Genomic DNA, 22332 nt, shown 5'->3' on the forward strand with positions numbered 1-22332 from the left:
TTTAGCAACATTCAAGCAATGGTATGGTAGAGGACACCAGAAATGGGCTTCCCACAATGTAACCACGTGGGGATAGAAACAGTACCTCTGGCGAGATGAGAGGATGCCTTAACCACTAGGCTACACCACCGCCTCCTTAAACAAACACATCAGTTTTGATCACCTGATACAATGAGTTGTGCAACAGCCATAGGTTGCTCAGAATGGGTTCTGACCCAGAATGTTTACAAGAATTTAACAAGACAATCATGGGTAAAAGTATTATGTCAAATAATTAAACAAAAGCCCTCAACAATCATCATATGAAGTTCATGTTTCATTCAGTGACCATGTTGTTATGAAAATTAAACAGTAAGTTTGGACTAAACAAACAACTGTTCAGCACACACACAACCTGACAAATGAATATCTCCCTTATTCCATGTGATTCTTCAAAGGCATTTAGAAGCTGGCGTAGTTCAGCTCAATCTGATGAGGGGGCTAGGATAAGTCCCGAAATGTCATGAAAATAAACTCAAGAAGTTGCTATCCATAAAATTTGTCCTGTACCCGTCATTCTACTAACGATTCCATACTACATGCTCTTTCTTTCTTATTACTGGAGCCACTTGAACAAGCAATCTTAGCACTAACACTATTTTAAGTCAATATTGAGAAACCAAAGTCATGATCCTTCTAGTGCTAGGATCACATTATGCAAAGGGGTCCCTTCAGTTCATCCGTCATCTGCCTTGATGGATCAGTTGTAGTAACTGGACAGAATAGACTGCTAATAACCTTTTTTCGTTTTTTTAACATATTGCCATTTTGGTATTTACAGTGTGCACAATTTGCTCTCTCTCTGAAGTCCCTGGGTAGTAAACATTCACTTCTAACTATTGTCCACTTACTGGTCCTGTGGTCTAGTGGGAAACTGTTAAAGATTTCTTACCCTGTATTTACAGCATCTCATTTCCTTAACACTGACATGTTCAAACCAACCTTCAACCATGAGTGACTGAATGTTGTTTTACCATGCAGTTAGCATTATTTCAGCAACATCATGGTAAGGGACACCAGAAATGGGCTTCAAACATTGTACCCATGTTGGGAATTGAACCCAGAACTTTTGTGTGGAGAGGGAAAGTTTTAACCACCTCACCAAAATGCAGCTGTTCACACTCACCATATTTGCACATTTTTCAGCAATTTGATGCATGATCCTTGTGTAATTCATCTGCATAAGATTTGTAGCCAGTTACCCCAAGTTAGAGGAGAAATTCATCTTTGATGTAACCATATACACCTACATAACATAGTGAATACCTTAAGCGAGTCTAAACTTTAGATGGCTAGTATATTTATCATTCCCGATGACAGTTTTTCAATCAGTCGCATTCAATAATATGTACACAAAATATGAAACCAGCTTGATTCAATCTTTGTACACTTTATTCTAGCATGATAAATGACAAGATATAAATGGTATGAAAAATGCAGACAATAAAATGACAGAGACGCAATGCGTCCTAAGATAACATGGATAAAACAAGGACAAACATTGAAATTTGAAAATAGTGAACATTTCTGACCTACACATTTCTTAATAAATTAGACTGGAACAGTCTTTTCAAATGCTCATAATTTCGACATGAAAATAGTTTGCATACAAACATGATCCTTTCTTCAAACATCCATAACTTTACTTTTAAGTATTTTACATTTATACCCAATCCCAGTACAGTCTCCTCCAAAATGTACACACAATACTGTTTAACACAACAGCAAATTTAATGCATTGTAACAGATTAATTCATTGAAATTGGATTCTAAGTTGCAGGTCATAGCTGCAAAGACGTTTTTTCTTCTTCTTCTTCTTCTGGGGCAGCATCTTTTGGCATGTCAGTTTCTTTCACCGGTGCATCAGATGCCTCCTTCTGATCTTGTTCTGAGCTGGCGGGCAACTGAGAAGAATTGGAAGGGTTCTCTGGCTTGTCTAGAAATAAACACCACTTGCATGAGTGACATAACAGCAATTATTATTGAAATGTTTCAAAAGCAAATCAACAAAAATGGATGTAAAGGGCACTTAGTGATTTTGTCAGTTTTTACTATTCTTGACAAATATACAGGCATATACTGTCTTATATTATAACTGACATGCCATGAGTTATCTACATTCAACATACATTAAATAGCAAAAGCAAGCAAGTGATTGTTAAATGGAGAAGACACTGTTAGATGTTTAACAGATATAAAATGGAGCTTTCACAGATCCTCTCTGTATTTACTGATCATGATAATGGTAACAAGCAGCCTCATCCCCAGGTGTGCTATCATACCTTTAGTGACTGTAGCATCAGGTGTGTCTTGCACCTGGGTCGGCATTGTAGCTGATGGTATCACTGGTTCCAAAGATTCTGCTGGTACTGAGGCTGGAGCAGCTGACTGACTTTCAACTGTGCTGTCTGGCTCAGCACATACCTGGAACAATAGTTCATGAAGAGGTGTAACAGGTCTCACATTCAAGGCGCCAATTTTAACCACCAGAGACATTCATCTATAGGTAACATGATTCAGTAATGATTACATAATGGAAAATAGCCTCAGGAGTCTTGGGGCCACAGGCCCCCCTAAAAGGTTCAGGATTGATTGATTTGCATTTAAATCTGTGGAATCAATGCCATTTAGGAAGTAGTCAATTGTAACATATTGTACATTTGGGATTACACATTCTTAGTAAAGTACAGATTCTAGTACTTTGTATGCTGGCAATTAGATGCCCGAGTATGTGGGTTTGAATCCCAGATTGAAGTCAACCCAACAAAAGTTATCATAGAGGATGAGGAAATGTAGGGAATATGACCTTGAGATCATTCAGCATTTCTTATGTATCCATCTTGAAAACCACAACATCTTGCATGATTGATTGACCAAAATTTCCTTCAAAACAGATGCTTTAATAAGCATTTTCACAATACTGTAGTAGCAGGCAATAGAATTGGTATAAGGATTTTTACTATAGAACTGCTACTATCTGACAGTGTAATACATTGTACAGATAGCAACATACCTTGTTCATTTCAGCATTTGTGGCTTTTGCTAGTTTAGCTTCCTCCACATCCATGGAGTTACTGTCCCCATCGGAGGTCTGAAACACAGAGTAATTATCTCTATTTTGTGTCTGAAACATTTGACAAAAGTCACCATCTGGAGTCAAGAATCAGAGTTACTGTAACCATCAGAGGTCTGGAATATAATGCTACTATCACCATCTGCTGAATTATTGCTTAACTGTCGCCATCTGGTCTCAAGCAAAATGAGCAAATGTCACCATCTTAGGTATGAAAATGATGCCTGAAACACTAGGTAACATCTAGTTACTGTCATGATCTGGAGTTGTAAACATCTAGTTACTGTCATGATCTGGAGTTGTAAACATCTACTCTAGTTACTGTCATGATCTGGAGTTGTAAACATCCAGTTACCACCATCATCTGGAGTTGTAAACATCCAGTTACTGTCATCATCTGGTTTTGTCACATCTAGAATCTGGAACAGTGCTACTGTCACCATCTAGACTCTGAAACATTGTTTAACTGTCACCATGTGGTATTGGTAACATCCAGTTACTGTTACATCTACAGTCTGAAACAGGGTTATTATCACCATCTAGAGTTGTAAACATCCAGTTACTGTCACCATGTGGATTGTGAATCATGACACTTCCATAATTCAAACACTAACAAAGTACGGAAAGAAGACCACACATTTCTGGCATACCAAGGGGTGAGTGAGTGTAGTTTTACGCCACACTCAGCAATATTCCAGCCATACGACTGCAGTCTGTACATAATTGAGTCTGGGTCAGAAAATCCAGTGATCAATTGGGAACCAAGTGTCAACCAAGTCAGCGAGCCTGACCACCCGATCCCGTTGGTTGCCTATAACGGCAGGCACAGTCGCCTTTCATGGCAAGCATGGGTTGCTGAAGGCCTATTCTACCCCGGGACCTTCACAGTCAGCATACCAAGGAAATGAAAGCGAGTTAAGTTTTGTTGCGCTTGTAACAGCATAACATTCCTATCAAAGTGAGAGGAGAGCCTACATGTTATACACACATGCTCACACACACAATCATTTGTTTCTGTCAGCCAAACAGTAATCCTATCAGACCCAGCTCCTCAACATGCTGGCACAATCAAAACATCAGGAAAAGTCTTTTACAAACAAGAAGATACTGTATTCAAACAATGATAATGATCAGTTTGAACATGACATTAGTATTTGAAAGTTTAGTCTCAACATGATAAATACTGTCAAATGTTAGAAAAGAGAAACAAATGTTAGAAAAGAGAAACAAGGATTACATAGAGCAGTGTATGAAATAAGGCCCGTCCTTTTTATGATGTTCTGTACATCTGAGTGAAATTCTTGATGGCTGGTCTTGTTAAATCCATTTTGGGCTTGTAACATTTTGAAGTTACAAGCCCTGATGTTTAGATGTGTTTTGGGCTTATTTCATACACTTTTTTCTACATCCAAGACAAACGTTATCACTGTTCATTTGGAAAAAAACTACAATATTGGAGGATAAATACAATCTTACCATATAATACAGGATGAAAAATCTCATTAAATTTATACAAAAGCATTGGGTTTTTAAATGTTAACTGATAATCTGTCAGGTGTATATGTGAGAAATGAAAAGAAAAGAAATTCAAGAGAAATTAACCAGGATATAAGGTAATTTGACTGTAACGATCCTGCATGGCATTAGAGTAAGTGAATGAGTTTAGTATTATGCTGCTTTTAGCAGTATTCCAGCAAAATCATAGTGGTGGACACCAGAAATGGGCTTCACACATTGAACCCATGTGGGGAATTGAACTCAGGTCTACGGCATCCCGAGTGAACGCTTCAATCACTAGGCTACTCCATTGCACGCATGGCACGAGATTAAGAAAGGATAGAAAGGACATGCTAGTCAGAATCTAATCCTTCAGTTGTATGAAGGGCTTTTTGTTATACATACAAGGGTTGAGTCCACTCCATTTTCTTTGGGTTTTGTATCCGTGCCATTAACTGTTGACTGTAAAACAATCACATGATCCAAGACAATGAATGAGAAAGAAAAAAAAAAAGATTTCATGCAGAAACATTCAATTTCAGTTACATTGATAATAACATGAATGAATGAATGAATGAATGAATGAATGAATGAATGAATGAATGAATGAACTGTGATGCATGAATGAATAAATTAATTGTGATGAATGAATGACCTGTGGTGCAGCCTCTTTCTCTGGCTGATCAACGTCCATCTGATCATCTTGAGATTTCTCCCTCTCTTCTTCTTTCTTTTTATCTTCTTCCTCCTTCTTCTTTCTCTCTTCATCACGCAGCTGCTGTTTCTTCTTCTCCTCTTCCTGCTGCTGAATGAGTTGTTGATGTCGCTGACGCATGTCTTCTCTCGCCTTTGATATCATGCCATTGAACATATCTTCTGTCACCTGGGGCTTGTTCTCACATAACTAGAAAACACAAACATAACAGCCAGTATTAGCACCTTTCTATTTCTATGTCTTCCAACATCATTCCAATATATGTACTAGCAAAAACAAAGACCACTGTTATGATCAATAAATCATATTGGTAAAAAGGAACAAATGGTCTTTGACTGGGCCTTTCAACTTGAATAACCAATGATTATGAAGAAATGTCTTCAATGGGACTTCCGCATCATGTTTACAAACTTTATGGGTCATAAATTTCACTATGTGGGGACACTATAACAAATATGTAAGAGCGCAATGATATCAAGTCTAATGTTCCAACACACATGTTTTTCAGCAACCGGGATGATGAAAACAAAACTAGGACCAACCTTTTTGAGCTCCTCATGGAAACCTTCACTTGACTCACAGAATCTCCTTTTCTTTGCCTCATGTTTCTCTTCTATCTGTTGTAATTCTGATTCCAGTTTTTTCTGGAACACAAGAAAATGTCACTCTAATCAGTACGTGAATGTTGCATAACCCAAGACATCAGCTTGGTGTTTAAGGCAGCAATCAGCAATTTTCAACCTATACGGTCTGTAAATAATCAAATCTGGACCAGACACTCCAGTGATCAACAGCATAAACATTGACCTATGCAACTGGGATACGATGACATGTAGCAGTCTAGTAAGTGTGTCTGACCACCTGATCGTGTTAGGTGCCTCTTACAACAAGCATGGACAGCTGAAGACCAATTCTAACACTGATCTTCCAGATACTCCACATATCAGTATTGTTAGGTGCCTCTTACAACAAGCATGGACAGCTGAAGACCAATTCTAACACTGATCTTCCAGATACTCCACATATCAGTATTGTTAGGTGCCTCTTACAACAAGCATGGGCAGTTGAAGACCAATTCTAACACTGATCTTCCAGATACTCCACATATCAGTATTGTTAGGTGCCTCTTACAACAAGCATGGGCAGTTGAAGACCAATTCTAACACTGATCTTCCAGATACTCCACATATCAGTATTGTTAGGTGCCTCTTACAACAAGCATGGGCAGTTGAAGACCAATTCTAACACTGATCTTCCAGATACTCCACATATCAGTATTGTTAGGTGCCTCTTACAACAAGCATGGGCAGTTGAAGACCAATTCTAACACTGATCTTCCAGATACTCCACATATCAGTATTGTTAGGTGCCTCTTACAACAAGCATGGACAGCTGAAGACCAATTCTAACACTGATCTTCCAGATACTCCACATATCAGTATTGTTAGGTGCCTCTTACAACAAGCATGGGCAGTTGAAGACCAATTCTAACACTGATCTTCCAGATACTCCACATATCAGTATTGTTAGGTGCCTCTTACAACAAGCATGGGCAGTTGAAGACCAATTCTAACACTGATCTTCCAGATACTCCACATATCAGTATTCCAATATTACTATGCATCCCACAACTCCTTCACAGCCTGACAGCCTACCTGATGCATTGTGAGAGACTGGACCTGCCTCTTTAGCACACTCATTCTGCCTGTAGTGACCACTGTCCGCACATCAGGAACCACACTATCACTGAAGATTTCATTGATGAGCCTATGATTGCGCTGATAGCGAGCATGAGCGATATGCTTTACTGAGAAACCATCATCCAAGTCTGGAAAGGAAGTTTACATGAACTCAGAATAAACTGTGACATACATTAGATACAAACAGAAACATGAATTTACTGTACTGTTTCAGAATAGTCAGTGACTACGATTTTACGCTGTCTAGTAATACCACAGCAAGGGACATCAGAAATGGGCTTGACACATTGTACCCATGTGGGTAATCAAACCCAGGGCTTCAACGTGACCAGCAAATGCTGTAACCAGTAGGATGCCCCACTGCCCGTGTTTAAGAACAGAAACAATCAAGACGATGCAAAATCTAAAAGAAAATAACAAGGACAACACATTAGATACATAATTTCAAACAAGAGTAATGTCCCCTTCTCTGAACATAAATGTCATTAAGAGCAATACTTTGAAAAATATTACCAAGAGACTTTTTTCGCTGTAAGTAACAAGCAGAATATCAGAAATTACAGTCCGTGGTTTAAGTTCTCATACATACCATCTTCATCTTCAGCAGGCTGAATACTTATTCTTGGCATGTCCATGTTCTTGGTATTCTGAAAGAACAACAAACATTGAACTGAAACTGTCTACAGTGATGCTGTTGTCACGTAACAACAGTTTTGCAGTAATCCACCAATATAATTAAACATTCACGTTTCTGGAACAGCCACTGTTGAATTCAAAAGTTTGTGCACAGTGATCCTCTAGGCATGCCAGTGAGAATGTCTTTCACAATATTCCAGCATTATCAAGGCATCTTCATGTTCTTCGTTTTCAGAACATTTCACTCCAACTATCCCCAGGCTGCATGAGCATGACTTCAACCTAAAACTGCCTCCATTACACAACATCCAATAAGGACGGAACTGGAGGCCAGTATCTTTCGTTTATTGGCGACCTAGCTTTGCATATTGGCGACTTTAGCGCGTATATTGGCGCCCCACTTTCACATACTGGCGCCCTATTACTGACCCTGTCCTAACGCAGAAATCAGAACAATAATCCCCCTGTTACTGAAATACAGAAACAAAAACGCAATGTTTTCATCCATTAATTACACATAAAATGTCACTCTAGCACCGTCACGTTCCACAACAAAGTGTACAGATTTAGCAGCAGTATAACGGGGATAACAACCCACTGATCTGCAGTGAAGTTGTACATACATTGCATAAAAGTAGCACTGTCGTCATGTTTTGCTGGGTTTTTTTGTTTTTTGTTTTTTGTTTTTTTGTGGGTTTTTTTTTTGGGGGGGGTGGTGTTGGTGAAAAAAAAAACGATATGAATTTCTTTTTTTTTCAAATTTAAGATTTTTAAGCAATCACCATATTATTTCCTCACCTCAACGACATGTACTTTTGGTCAAGTCTGTATGGACAACGGGCCCATTCAAATAAAAAGCGCTTTTAACCAACACGCGAACACGACTCCCACAATGCATTCTTCTCCTGTGGTGTGGTGACGTTACTTGGCCTGTGCCAGTGATTACATGTTTCTTAAACTCCTAAAAGCGACATCGGTGTTTAGGTTTACATCGACCACTTTGGCGCAAGAATTTCTGACCTGGATGACACATGTCATCGGTTCCCAATTGCGCAGATCGATGCTCATGCTGTCGTTCACTAGATTGTCAGGTCGAGAATCGATTATTTACAGACTGCCGCCATATAGCTGGAATATTGTTTAATGCGGCGTAAAACTAACTTCATTCACCCCTTTGATCAAAGTCCTTACCTCTGTGACAGACTCAGCGTCCTATTCAGATCATCAGATATACTTAATATTTTACTGCCTGACAGGGATTCATTCCATCCTTTTCATATTGCCAGGAATCTAAAATCTGCACTGCTCATTGCTTTTTTTCTGTACTGCTATATTTTGCGAGATTTTCCAAGCTTTGATATTCAGAAACTGAGAGGCCTGCCAAACCGTTTGGTACACTTTCTTATTCTGCCTGTTAAGAAGTAAGCATCGGTTCATCATAATCTGCTCAACTATTCTTGTGGTCAAATTCCTGTTCTAAGTTTTGCGACTCGCACAGAAAATCCTCATCTACACAGTTTTTGCCCCTTTGCAGACTGACATAAAAACTGTCACTCGAAATGCTTCCATTCAAAAGCTTCGGAAAATGTATTTTGAGTGACAGACACAAGCAACCCTATTCGCCTGACATGGTTTGTTTTGTATCCCCCCCAATACGCTGCCTCGTGCACAGTAGAACGTGTTCTTAACGTGTGTATCGTGCATACACATATATAGGACGCCAATATTGCTATTGCTGTGTTCGGGTGCAAGGGTTACGAAACTAGGGCACCAGTATGCATGATTTTAGGTTTAAGCGCAATAAACTCCGAAGATTTGCCAATATTCGCGCACCTGGGTTGGTCCTCGGCCTAACGGCCTCGGACTCAACCAGCCGCGCGAATATTGGCAAATCTTCGGAGTTTATTCCTTACATAACACTACCCTCAATGAGCCTCAGGTACTGTATCCATGTGCGTCTGAATACAGGTTTCCACCATGACAATCAATCACTTTAACTTTTACACACTTATTAAGTGATTTTGGCAATGACCAAGTCAAATTTCCAGATTTGAGTATGGTTTAAAGCAGTAAAACTACAGGGATCACCACCAATGAGCTTCACATACTGTACCCATATGGGGTTTGTATTCAGCTATCCACCATGACAATCCACTATTTCAACGTTTAGACTACAACAGAAGTCTGAATGTTAATAAGCAAGTTAAATAACTGATAATGAACACACACAAGTTATCAGTACCAATTACTTCATAAAAATAGATGACACTTTACATTTTGCAGAAAGAAAACTTTAATCCACATGAATGACTTAATTCAAATTAGAATAAATATAAAAATTGAAAAATAAGGCAGAGACCATTACTCTTACCGACTGCCGGGAGCTAGCAGTGGCTCTCTCGGCCCGAGATTCCTCCTCCTCCATAGCTGCCGCTTCAGTGGCTGAAACAAACAAATCAGCTTCCTAACTTGTGTACATCACTGCATCAACATAGGAGGAGACAGTTCACCCCACAAATTGACAAACAGTGCCATTGCACAGTATCTAATGTAAATAAAAGCATATTTTATCAATTTGCTTTGTCTGGTTGTTACATATTTAAACCTGAGTCAGGAATACTCAATCTGACAGTTGTCTGAAAGTGAGAAAGTCTGGTCCAGGCTGTAACAAAATAGCTACAGAGAAAGAAAGACTGTTTCTGTCAGCACTAGTCTGAAATACATTACACTGTACTTCTGAGTATACACATTATCCTCAGGAATCATTACAATCACGATCAGCTCTTTCTACAAGCATGAGAGAACTCAGAATGTATACTTCCCAGGATGCTGAGAACTAAATATCAAGGGCAGGCTGAGGCTGTTCCATTAACAACTGATTGAAGTTTAACTGCTCACTTTGTGCCTTTTAGTGCCTCACTCACACATATGGTATCAATCCCAGCTAGGACTAAAGACCAAAAGAACTAAAAAGATAACTAAAATGAAATTATTATTGTGAGTACTGCTATAATTATCATTATTCAGTTTAAGAGTCCAGTGCTACTGCGTGAAAGGAAAGAAGGAAGATTCACCTTTTCCCTTTGCTGCTACCCAAGCCTGGTAAGCAGGAGAGTTATGGTAGGACTTCATTGCCTCATTGTATGTAACCTGCAATGAATAAAATTATGCTCATCACATCAACCATATGATGACCATGAAGACCAGCCACCCAAACTAACTTATCAGTGCAGGTCTAAAATACATTTATTCCTTTCCCCTCAATTTGAAACTAAATTTCACTTACAATGATAAAACCATTTGAGGTAAATTTACCAGGATAGAATTATCTCTGTGTAACAATGTGAACACTGATTTTATTACCTTTTAACGAAAGCATTACTCCAAACAAAACAAAACTGCCACTATCATTAAACAAAAGCTAAAACATTCATAGGGTTTTCCCCAGACATTGAAAACTGTACTGCACAGGACTGCCAAACAATTTGTGTAGGCAAGGCATATCATAGTTGAAGGCTACACAAAAGAAAACATCAATACATAGTAGATGCAGCTGAAACCTGGAGTGACAAACTGTACGTTTACCGCCTCGAATAAGCCATCACCAAGCAGGCCAGAATCTGCAGGTATTTAGTGGTGATTCACACATAATGTATGGAAATAGACAGACCAACAAGCCCATTCATTTCATGACTTGTATCCCATAGAAAAACCATAACATGCAAAATCCCACTCCAAAATTGGTGTTTTTTATTTCCCAAACAACGCCAATGTCTATCTGTAAACTGTCTGGAATAATGAAGATCGCATGAATATGTCATGAATATGCCAATAGAAACGTCAGACACATCTGTCATTGACACTTAATTCATATAAGTTTACATTTCTAAAAAGTAATTTCAAACATACATTTGAGTGACAAAAAAAAAATCAAGGTTTCACTGGAACCAATCTGACCCACCCATCCAACAGGAATAACAACAGCAGCCCATCTTTCTCTTATGTCTTTTACTGACACTTTGAAAAAAAAATTGTATCAAAAGAAAAGGATGAAAAGTGTTTTGCACATTTCCAGAGCACCTCAATTGCTATAAATAGCAATGACATTCATTTTGCCTGAAACCAAACATTGTCACTCCAAGCTTCATATGCCTCCTGTGTACAGATATGTGACCTCAAAATATGAGATGATGTACAGCCTTGCTTACAAAATTATCGGCACTTTTAGTCTAATATGACATTAAGTAGCTCCTTTACCTAATAGTTTATTACACCTTACATTTTTTTTCCTGTACAAATGACAACTTAAAATGATGGTTTTGGCAGTTAAAGATGATTAATATCAGGGAAAACCCTAGTTTTCAAATTTTATTTCTACATTTCTTGTAGAAACCTATTGACTACCTTTTCAGTTTCATATTCGTCCATGTATTCTTGTTTCTGGACATCACTCAAGTCTCTCCACATCTGTCCAATTATCTTGCCGATTTCCCATAGTTTGAGGTCTGGGTTGGAGGCCTTTACTTGTTCCCATACCTGCAATAGGTCAACTACGGCATGACTTACTCTGTCTGGCGCCCCCGGCCCGCATGTCGACACACACCTCAGCCCACGTACACCAACAACTTGCAGCACGGAAAACTTTAAGCTTCCATTATCATACGACATGTTGAAAATATTGAGCAAGCTCGAAACGTATGAAAATTCATTCGCAAATAAGGAATAACTGGAGCTACTAAAAGTAATAGTTTCTTAAGCAGTGCATTTCCAAAACACTCATTTACAAACATGCTCCGTTATGAAACACTACCGAACAGGTGTTACCAATTCCTGTTTTAGGACAAATACATTAGAAATTATCAGTGATATTAATTGACTTTGTGGATGGTGATACTTTATGCAGCAAACCTGTCTTGTGAAATGGAGTATGCTGACAATGTAAAAGACATGACTGGATGAATATAATGTTATGATATACATTGAGTATGACAGCAAGCACATGTAAGCATGGTTATATTTAGGCAATCATAACTACATCCTGATTGCCTAATTCATTACCTATTTATTTCATAACATAAATAATGTACAAATTCACAGCTGAATGCAATCAGGATAAGTGAACAGGATATTTACATGAATGGCTGAAACTTTATCATGGCAATGCTACCTTATTTGTACTTATATACGCATATACTGATATAAGTCTAAAAAATTGTCAAGATACACCTCTCAAAAAGAAATAAGGGACATGAATTTTTTTATATTACCATGATTTATCTGTTATGCCAGACACCTTAACCATCTGAGTTAAATTTACCAAGATTTTAACCACCTCACTACCTAATCATCCTCTCATGGTCAGAACTAATTCCATAATTTAGTTAATCTGAAATATTATCATTGTTATCACTTTCCAAATGAAAAGGGCAGTCCACTTGAAATGAGAGAGTGAATGAATTTAGTACTACACCACTTTTAGCAATATTCCAGCAGTATCAAGTCAGGAGACATGAGAAATGAGATTCACATATTGTACCCATGTGTGGAATCGAACCCAGGTTTTCAGCATGATGAGCAAACACTTTGACCACTGGGCTTCCCCACCACCTCCCGTCCTCAAAGAAAATGCCACTAGTAATTTTTTAATCTTTCTTTCAATAACCCTTAAGCTGAAGGAGTGAGCATTGCTATCAGCAATATTCCAATACAGCGTACTTCAAGTTTTACCCATGCAGGGATCAACCACAGGTTTGAGGCATGATGAGCGAATGTATCACCACTAGACTACCCTACAGCCCCATGAACAGAATAAAACAGTGACATGCTCCACTCTATATCCCTACAACCAAATATAACCAGACTGTCCCTTCAGATCTTGAATACAAAACCAGCCATAGCCATAGTGATACAGCAAGACATATACATAATATTGATCAAAAGTGCTTACTCAACACTTCGTTTTCAATGTGAAACTAACAGAGATATCAAAATATGCACAGAAACGGTGTCATACTTAAAACTGTACACGACTGGGTACACCCAGCTGAATAATGCAACTCCATCCTTCTGCAGTGCCCATTTTCTGCCTATTTTCTGAACATCACACCGATGCATGTGGAAGATAACCATGACATGTTATGGGCTGGGAGAGGGCTGCAACTTCTCGCAGGAAGATCTTGTTATATTTGTGCCTGCATCCTTTTACAATGTCCAAGCAGCACACAAACCCTGATCTGCCCTTAACACCATGTGAAATCTGGTGACCTGATACAGCATATCGTATAAAGAGCCAAAAGAATCACCACAGACATAAATCATTCATACTTTGTAATGTCATGAATAAATGGTAAGGAAACCAGATATGGGCTTCACATATCACGGTGAGAATCAATAAGGTTGTTTCACATTAGAGTCAAAAAGTCAACATTTTTCACAATATTTTCTGAACTTTTAAATGATATAACATTAATCCATTACCTGGTCAGTTCTTCTCTAGTCTTGCCCTAAATAAGTGGTTATGGTAAGAGTCAGTGACCACTATGATAATAAGTATCCTCTGTCATTCAACAGAATATCTCCTATCATAATAAATGGATATTTCTTGAGCACCACTGTCCATTCAGTCTCTATTCATGCATGTTTGAATCTGCATTTTTCTTCAAATTCTAATACCTAACATATTTCAGATCATTTAACGGATACTGTTATTTGTGTGTGATGTGGTATCAAATGCCCATTCAACTAATAATTTAATTTCCTGTCTGAAAAACATGTCCAGGCTACAATTAACTTGCAGATGTATTCAATGAAATGTGCAAATGTCTGAGCACAAACATCAGCAGTGCAGTTAGAACATACACCCCATGCACTCATTGACATCTCAATCGTTATCTGTCGATATGTATACAGTGATGCACATGCACAGCCGAGATCAACCCACAGACCTTCCGACCTCCGGACTGACGTTCCATGTACTAGAGATTGGAGGTGGTTCATTATCTGAGAACAGATGGCCTCACAAATTGTCAGATATGAGTTTCTGTGCAGGACATGTTTCAGAATGAATTGCATCTTCCCTGACATAACATAGTTTGCCATGAACTCTGGTTTAATATACAACTGTTTAATAAAAGTATGAAGTTGAAAATTCTATTGCTGGTGTTTCGCTAACTCTAGTTATTCAAAATTATTTAAGCCTGCTGCTCTAGGTAGAGTGAAGAATGGTAGATTGTTTTCTTCAATAATAAGTGTAAAAGATCTACTATGTCAATAACTATATGTCCTCATCTTCTCTAATGATTTAACAAATATTATAGTCAATCTATAACAAGCTCTTAAAACACATGTTCAAATAAGCAAATAAACCCACTCTGACAACGTCAAGGTGAACAAAAAATAATATGAACAGACCACACATCAATGATACAATAGAGTTCCTAATTCAACAACATGGTATAACTACAGTCAGATGGTGAACATAATTCATACAGCTTGATCGCCTAACTTAAATCATCTTACTATATGATCAAATAAAACCACACCACAAACATTTCACTGATTTTACAGGCTGTATAATTATGAACCCATGATCCTGCCAGGATGTTCCCTAAAGAGAAATAAAATTTAAAAAATTCAAACTTTAGGAAGTATTTGAAGAACTACAACAAAATCTCAAGAAAACCAGTTACAAATGAACATTAACAAAATACTTCAAATTAGAGATTGTTCATACAAATTTTTTAATCATAAAAAGGACATCCTGACAGGTCCTTTCAGTGTGAGTATGATTAATACCAAACATACCAAACACACAATAACATAATCCAGCAACTAACATGTCTAACACTGACATTGATATTAAGGGGGCATAACTCTAAAACACAATCAAAATTGTAAGTGAGCCAAGATGCACTGCTCTTTATTTCATAAAATTTGCTATTTTAAACACATTGTTAAACTTGAAAAGATTGCAGTTCACAATGTGTTATATCTTTGTCAACATTAGGTCATCTAATTGACACCTTGGCAAGTAGAATATAACTGCTTGAAGGTCAGAAACTTATTCAGTGCTCAAGCTGGCAGTGTCTTTTCAAACATAGTTTGCACCCTTAATTAACATGCATTGCATGAAGTAACAGAGCCCATACAACCAGAATTAGCATCAACTAACTACAACAAGTTTTAATACTAACTGTGACACAAGTAAACAAGATGCAGTTCCTCCAACTCAAGATCTGGCAAAACACAATCCAGCTCAAACAGAATCAATATCTGTTCAATCTTAAAACAAGGTCAGCCATAAATGGTATTTCTAATATTCTCAGATTAATTTTTTGGTAATCTTTTCCAAAATGTTTTCCATGAATGAGTAAATTGAGATATGACTTCAAAACAGTTCTGAAGGGATCTGAAGGGAACAGAAAACATTTCAAGATCTGCATGAATCTTCATCATGCCAAACCTTGTGCGAGATGGAGGAATGCATGTACAAACAGTCATGCAAAACATGTTGTACAGAACACATGCAGCGTCAAGTACTCTAGGCCGAGCCCTTCCTCTCCAGGTATTAGCTGTTAATCAACTTCTGAGCACGGCCGCTAGGACTACGGTGAAGCGATGAACATAACCGAAAATAAAAATGTCGCTTTCGCGTTTTTGTCTCACCTTCCTACTCACCTTACGGCTATATCTCATGTAAGGCATGAGAGGCTTGTCTGGGGGTTTGGGAGGTTTCGGCACCCTAGGGTCACTCTGGAATATACATAAAGTTCAATACCTAGAGTTACATTCATCTTCATTTTCAATCACATTAACGTCATGCCGAACAGCAGTATGCTGTAGCACATCTAAGTACTTTACTTAGATTAGGGAGTCACCTTGGTTTAAAATGTTTATCCCATTTAAGATGTCCACAATCAAAAAATGAATAAATCTTAAAGTATGAAACTGTTCAGAATACCCTGTGTTAAACGTTTTGGAGTTGCATGATTAGAAAATGCAATCAGACAGTCAAATTTTTAATCAGGCCACACATCAAGCCACAGAACAAGTATCTGTTTTTCATGAAATTGCTCCATTCTAGTTTTCAACAAGAAACAACCTGTAATGTGTGATGTAAATTTGTACATTTTTTATGTTAAACACAATACCTGTGTCAGTATACTTTCAAACATCAACTGTGCATACAAATTAACAAATCCTATACAAACTTCAGAGCTCCAACACAGGCCACGAATTGTTGTTCATGAACAGTTGGTAACCTCCATTATATGGTAAACAGACAAATCACTTGTATATCTAACAAAAGCTTCTATCAGTATCATGATTGAGAAAAAGGAGAAATACTCACAGGGGCCGATTTCCCAACCTTCGTAGGATTAAAACCAGGATGTCCATGACTGGTCTGGACAAATGGGCTACCACCCGATCCCTAGAGATCAAACAGAATTAAAATTTGATTTAACATGTATTTAGATACAGACTGGCCAAACTTTAAAATCTAGGCAATATGGGTGAATAAATAAATTGCAAATGTGGTGCTGAGAATAAAGGTATTACTGCCTAAAATAATTTGGGCTTAATAATTACATAAACCATTTTAGAAGTTATATGATGATATGAAGTGACATCAATATGGTTTTAGCATTAATGGTCTTATAAATGTATGAAACTGCATGAGCATTTTTGAAAAATCCTTTTCATGGATATCTGTTTTATACATGTCTGTGTTCTGTGTTTCCACAAACACAAAATATTTAGAATAACCTTTTGAATACATACTGTTTTACCTCCAGCATTTCCACTCAAGTACATTTTAACACAACATGTTAGCCCATAAATCAAACCATTTTTTGACAGCATGAGACTCAATTCCCACTACTGACATTCTGAGAAGTTTAGATTGGTCTCAGGCCCTTGACGACAGCTCCTATAACAAGGGTATCTACATGCCATCCTTATCTTTAACTATTAACATCAGAGCTACAAAAAGAATCCTTAACTTCCATGCTGGAACACAAACTGATCAAATTAAATCACACAGTCTGCAAGAAACTGAATGTGATTATTAAACCACCTAGAATATAATGAGTAGTTATAACTCTGCATACCCAAAGGGGCACAATTTGGAACTTATTTGGCAATACCATATATTGGTGCAAGACAAGAAATATAAATAGAAAACAAATATAAGGTTAAAGCCTGTGACTTACCTTCTCAGATGCTGAAGGTGTGCCAGGTGCAGAGCGCCCTCTCTCTGGAGAAAGTTAACTTGGTTGTTTTAGCATAAGTATGACTAACACATCATAGTAAATACTTGTGCCAATTAAGTCAAGAAAACAAAATAACATGTATATAAATGGGTTGGGTTGTTTCTGATAATAATGCCAGGAAACACATCAACACAAACTTAACACCCAATTCATAGTTCTTACAGAACAGTGACAGCGACCTTGTCAAGAACAAACAAAAATTCAACAGACCATAAATTTGTTTTCGTTTCAATTTTATTACTTCATAAAAGTTGTTTCAATTATATATCAGATGGTTATCAAAACTTTTTGATTCTAACTAATCTGTTTTTAAATTTTTGCCATATTTTCATGAGTGGATAGTTTATATTATTCATTCTGGTACCAAAGATGTAAAACAAGAGAAAACCATTTAAACAAGAAACTTACGAATTGCTGGAGAGGGCTGTGCAACCTGGCGATAGTTCGGCAATGCCATATTACTATCTACAGACTACATGCATTTCATATCTGGAAAATAAAGAGAATTACATATGTATATTCAATGAAATGATGTTGAATGTGCTGAAACAATGGCATTGGGGTAAATTAGAACTTATAGAAGATGTCTGAAACTGCTTTTGAAAATTTTCTTTATAACCAGGAGATAAGTTACAATTCTGTTAAACAAAGATTTGGTGAAAGCACATTTGTTGGTTTCACACATATTTTTGACTTGCAGTGTGCATGCTCACACTAGACACAGCGTACAAAAATATTTCTGGTTTGGTTGTACGTATGCTCTACCGATAGTATAAACACACTCTCAAGAAAACAAAATAAAAAAAATTCATAATTTAATGTCGAATGCAAGTCATCTCAGTTCATTTGATTTATGAAAGAAAGACCGAAATTAGTTACAGTGTTTCTCATGTCCATGGCTCCTTCAAATGACACCAAGGAGTCATGATAACGCCTAACTTTTTATGCCAATGGCAAACAATGATTGAAGTTGACTTCCCGAAACATGTCCATGACTCCCACTCATGGTCCCACGGAGTCATAATGACTGCTACATTTTTACACCTTGGGGAAACACTGAGCTAGATATCTTAATTCCTGCGCATCCTTTCTTACGACTAAAACACAAGATCGTTTTGGTGCAGTTTCACCCAAAATAGAAAATCACTTTTATAAAAGCATAGGCAAATGAATGTATGCACTCAGCTGTGAACAGTTGCCACATGTAAATAATCTTCAGAACAGTTCTTATTTATATTTACACTATCAGCATGATCAGTAGAGCATACAACCAAGCCGGAAATAACACGTAGATATTTTTACACGCAATGTGGATGTACTCTAGTGACTTGTATTAACAGCTTCGATGTAAAACATGTCTGTAGTGTAAACTTACAGGGACTCGTAAAGTACACTCTACCCAAACAGTTAGATTAAAACAGGGAGCCTACAATGCTACTATATAGCGACGGAGAAGAAACTCCTTGAAAAGCGGCTGAACGTATGTCTTGGGTCGTTACGTAACCAGTGTAGCCAATATGGTGGCAGCGTAGTATTTAAGATTCAGCCCAGTCTATTTTCAACAGCTGATTATGTTCACTGAGTGTTGTAACAACTGAAATCCTACATGTAGAAGATAGGTTAACTATTTTGTCACTTCAGTTTAAGTCAAATAATTGGTATTAGTGTCTGTATTAGGACAGTAGATTTGTAGTAAAGTCTCAAGTCAGTATGTTATAGTTCACTGGCTTCTATTATCGATTCACTGCAGAGATAGACTAAACTGCGCCAATGAAAACTTCTTTCACACATTCGTTTAATTTTTAGAAGGAAAACATACCTTTAGTTGAAAGGTATTTGCAAGTAATAGTGACAGTTTTATGACTTAAAAAACTGTTAGGGCGTAATTGAGGTGTCTGGAAAATGTGACATTTCACCGATCTGCCATTGAAATGCTACACGCCATTGTTTGAGTGTTTCTAGTTATTTCTTCAAAAACATCTTTCACATACACCTGTGTATACTATCAATGTGTTTGCAAGTAATAGTGATAGTTTCATAATCTAAGAAAGAATGTTAGGTGTACTTGAGGTGTGTGAAAAATATGACATATCGCCGATCTGATCTGATCCGCCATCAAAATGCTATACCATTGTTTGAGTATTCCTAGTTACTTCCTCAAAACCATCTTTCACATACACCTTTAATTCATATGAGGGGAATACACTATCGGGTGAAATGTGTTTGCAAGTAACAGTGACAGTTTCATAATCTAAAAAGGAATGTTAGGGTGTATTTGAGGTGTTTGAAAAATGTGCCATATTGATGATCTGATCGGATTCGCCATTGATGCTTCAGGGTTATAGTTCCATAACTTCTTTCTTTCTTGTTGATCTTATTATTAGACAAAACTGGAAAGGTGTTTTAGAACGCTTTGTGACAGTTTTACACATTATTTTTGAGGGCAGTGTGACAGTGTCAGTTAACATTTTGTTAATGTACATTCCATTCCCCACATGCAATAAGGTATCTGAAATAATTATTAATGTCAACAAAAATGTGTCAAAGTAGATTTCTTAAAAGGACAGCTGATGTTAACACGTGTTCTCACCATACTTTTGCGTTCTTTAACATGTTTCGGGAGGGAAGGTGTATCATTTATTCTTTCATTCATTCACATATGTACTTCTTTCTTCTATTCTTTTTCTTTATTTCCTTCATTCATTCACATAATTCTTGCTCTTAATTCTTACTATAATTCATTCATTCATTCATTGTAAAATTTCGACTGATACAATAAACTGGCTGAACTTCTGTTAAACACAACTGCAGTTGCGCTGGGAACGAGCCAAGTCACCGTGTGTGTTGGAGCATCATAAGGCACATGTTAATTAGCACAAATGGTAAAGAAAGCAGGCGAGTGACCTTTTCCTGTTGTAGAGTATCGCTGGTTAAAACATAAATAGAGGTTTTAACTACAGTTGCAGTGACATAAGCTGTATACTCAATGCCAAAATGTGTTTCACGATACTTACATTAATGATTCAGAATATTATTGGTTAGTATGCAGTTTACAGGCTCCACCCTTTCAAGGGCCATCTCCTATTCTCGCGGGTTTCCTATTCTTGCGGTAAACGCATTTTCTGTCGAGATCGCCAAGCGTAATACTTAGCGGTTGTTACATCATTGACCGGTAACTAGGAAGTGGCAGAAGTCTGTGAATTATCAAAATTTTGCAATGTAACGAATATTCATCAGTTGTAACCAGCTTGAAAAAATCGTAACTTTTACACACCCTATCCGATAAGATTCCCCTTCCTTACACCTAATAACGTTACTTTCTCGTAATGCCGCGAGAATGGGAGACGCCTGGAAAAGTCAGCGGCGGACGTCCATGTTTTTCATCGAGCTCATGTGCGATAATACACCTGATGGATCAAGCAGTTGATAAGATGCCGATGTTAGAGGGAGAATCTCTTCATTTAAAAACAACAAGCATACATACGAAAAGAACTGTTTGTGTTGTTTTTTCAGCCGATATAAGCACGTGAGAATAGGAGAATATCTAGGGTTAGTCACCCACTACGATCCTTAGGGTTGAGTTCAGGGTAAAGATCGAGTATCCTTTCCGTTCTTTAGGGAGTGATAATTAATCTGGAAAAGCGTGCTCGGTAATAGTGCAATACTCCCATGTTACGTATTAGACATTTACAAATATGCCGGGTCATTTCACACTTTAAACCGTTTACCCTTTCGTCTGCCAAATGTCTTTGTTGCATTTCAAATGCCATTATTCTACGAGCATACTACTCCAAATCTACCGGTGCTATCACTCGCAAAACACGAAATATTGTTGGGCAATTGAGTAGTGACATCGTAGATAGCATATTACCCGTAATATTACTAATGTAACAAAAAGAAACAGGGAAGTCTGCCAGAACACCTACCGTCTTCTCGCACAAAGAACAGGACGCCATGACACTTCTCGCGACTTCTCTGAACCGCGGGAGTTGAATAAATTAATTTTGACAATATTGTAGTGTGTTGAATTCAATGATTGCATGCAGTTCAGGGCCTCTAGTTCAATAAGAGTCAATATGGATCTGACTAATTAAGAAAAATAGACATAATTAATTCTTTTAGATATCCGCTTTCTTAACTGGTTTTTGAAAAGGAATGCGCGAACGCCAAAACGTTCCCAGTCTAAATGTTACATCTCAGACAACAGAAGCCAACTTCACTGTATTTATTATGGCTTTATTCTGGGATTTACCTTGCCCCAGCTCCCAGTTACAAAGAATAAACACGAATATACATAGGAAAGTGTCATGTATTCATTTTCTTCTCACTTGCTGTGCAGGTCATGTGTTGTTCCTGATTTTGATGTTGTGCCGGTCATGTGCAGTGCTCAAGAATAACAAA

At 37.6% G+C, this 22332-nt stretch overlaps 1 protein-coding gene across 8 annotated transcripts; it reads right to left on the bottom strand.

Annotated features, from left to right (window-relative positions):
- Positions 1 to 1413: 1413 nt before the first annotated feature.
- Positions 1414 to 21911, bottom strand: LOC137297608 (SWI/SNF-related matrix-associated actin-dependent regulator of chromatin subfamily E member 1-like). 8 transcript variants are annotated; one of them, XM_067829468.1, is made up of 16 exons: positions 21858 to 21911; positions 18340 to 18420; positions 17872 to 17915; positions 17010 to 17090; positions 16337 to 16411; positions 12065 to 12196; positions 10735 to 10810; positions 10020 to 10102; positions 7614 to 7671; positions 6980 to 7152; positions 5867 to 5968; positions 5265 to 5513; positions 5015 to 5071; positions 3053 to 3130; positions 2322 to 2463; positions 1414 to 1975 (listed from the first exon to the last, which is right to left on the bottom strand). In XM_067829468.1, exons 2-16 carry the CDS (start codon positions 18386 to 18388, stop codon positions 1821 to 1823), a joined length of 1554 nt encoding a protein of 517 aa, XP_067685569.1. In that variant the 5' UTR covers positions 18389 to 18420; positions 21858 to 21911; the 3' UTR covers positions 1414 to 1820. The 8 variants fall into 8 exon arrangements, with proteins under 8 accessions (XP_067685569.1, XP_067685568.1, XP_067685571.1 ...); XM_067829467.1 differs by having other exon boundaries at positions 16325 to 16411; XM_067829470.1 differs by having other exon boundaries at positions 10032 to 10102; positions 21858 to 21908.
- Positions 21912 to 22332: the final 421 nt, after the last annotated feature.

Source organism: Haliotis asinina, chromosome 10, assembly GCF_037392515.1.
Source record: "Haliotis asinina isolate JCU_RB_2024 chromosome 10, JCU_Hal_asi_v2, whole genome shotgun sequence".
In the NCBI taxonomy this organism is placed as follows: Eukaryota; Metazoa; Mollusca; class Gastropoda; order Lepetellida; family Haliotidae; genus Haliotis; species Haliotis asinina.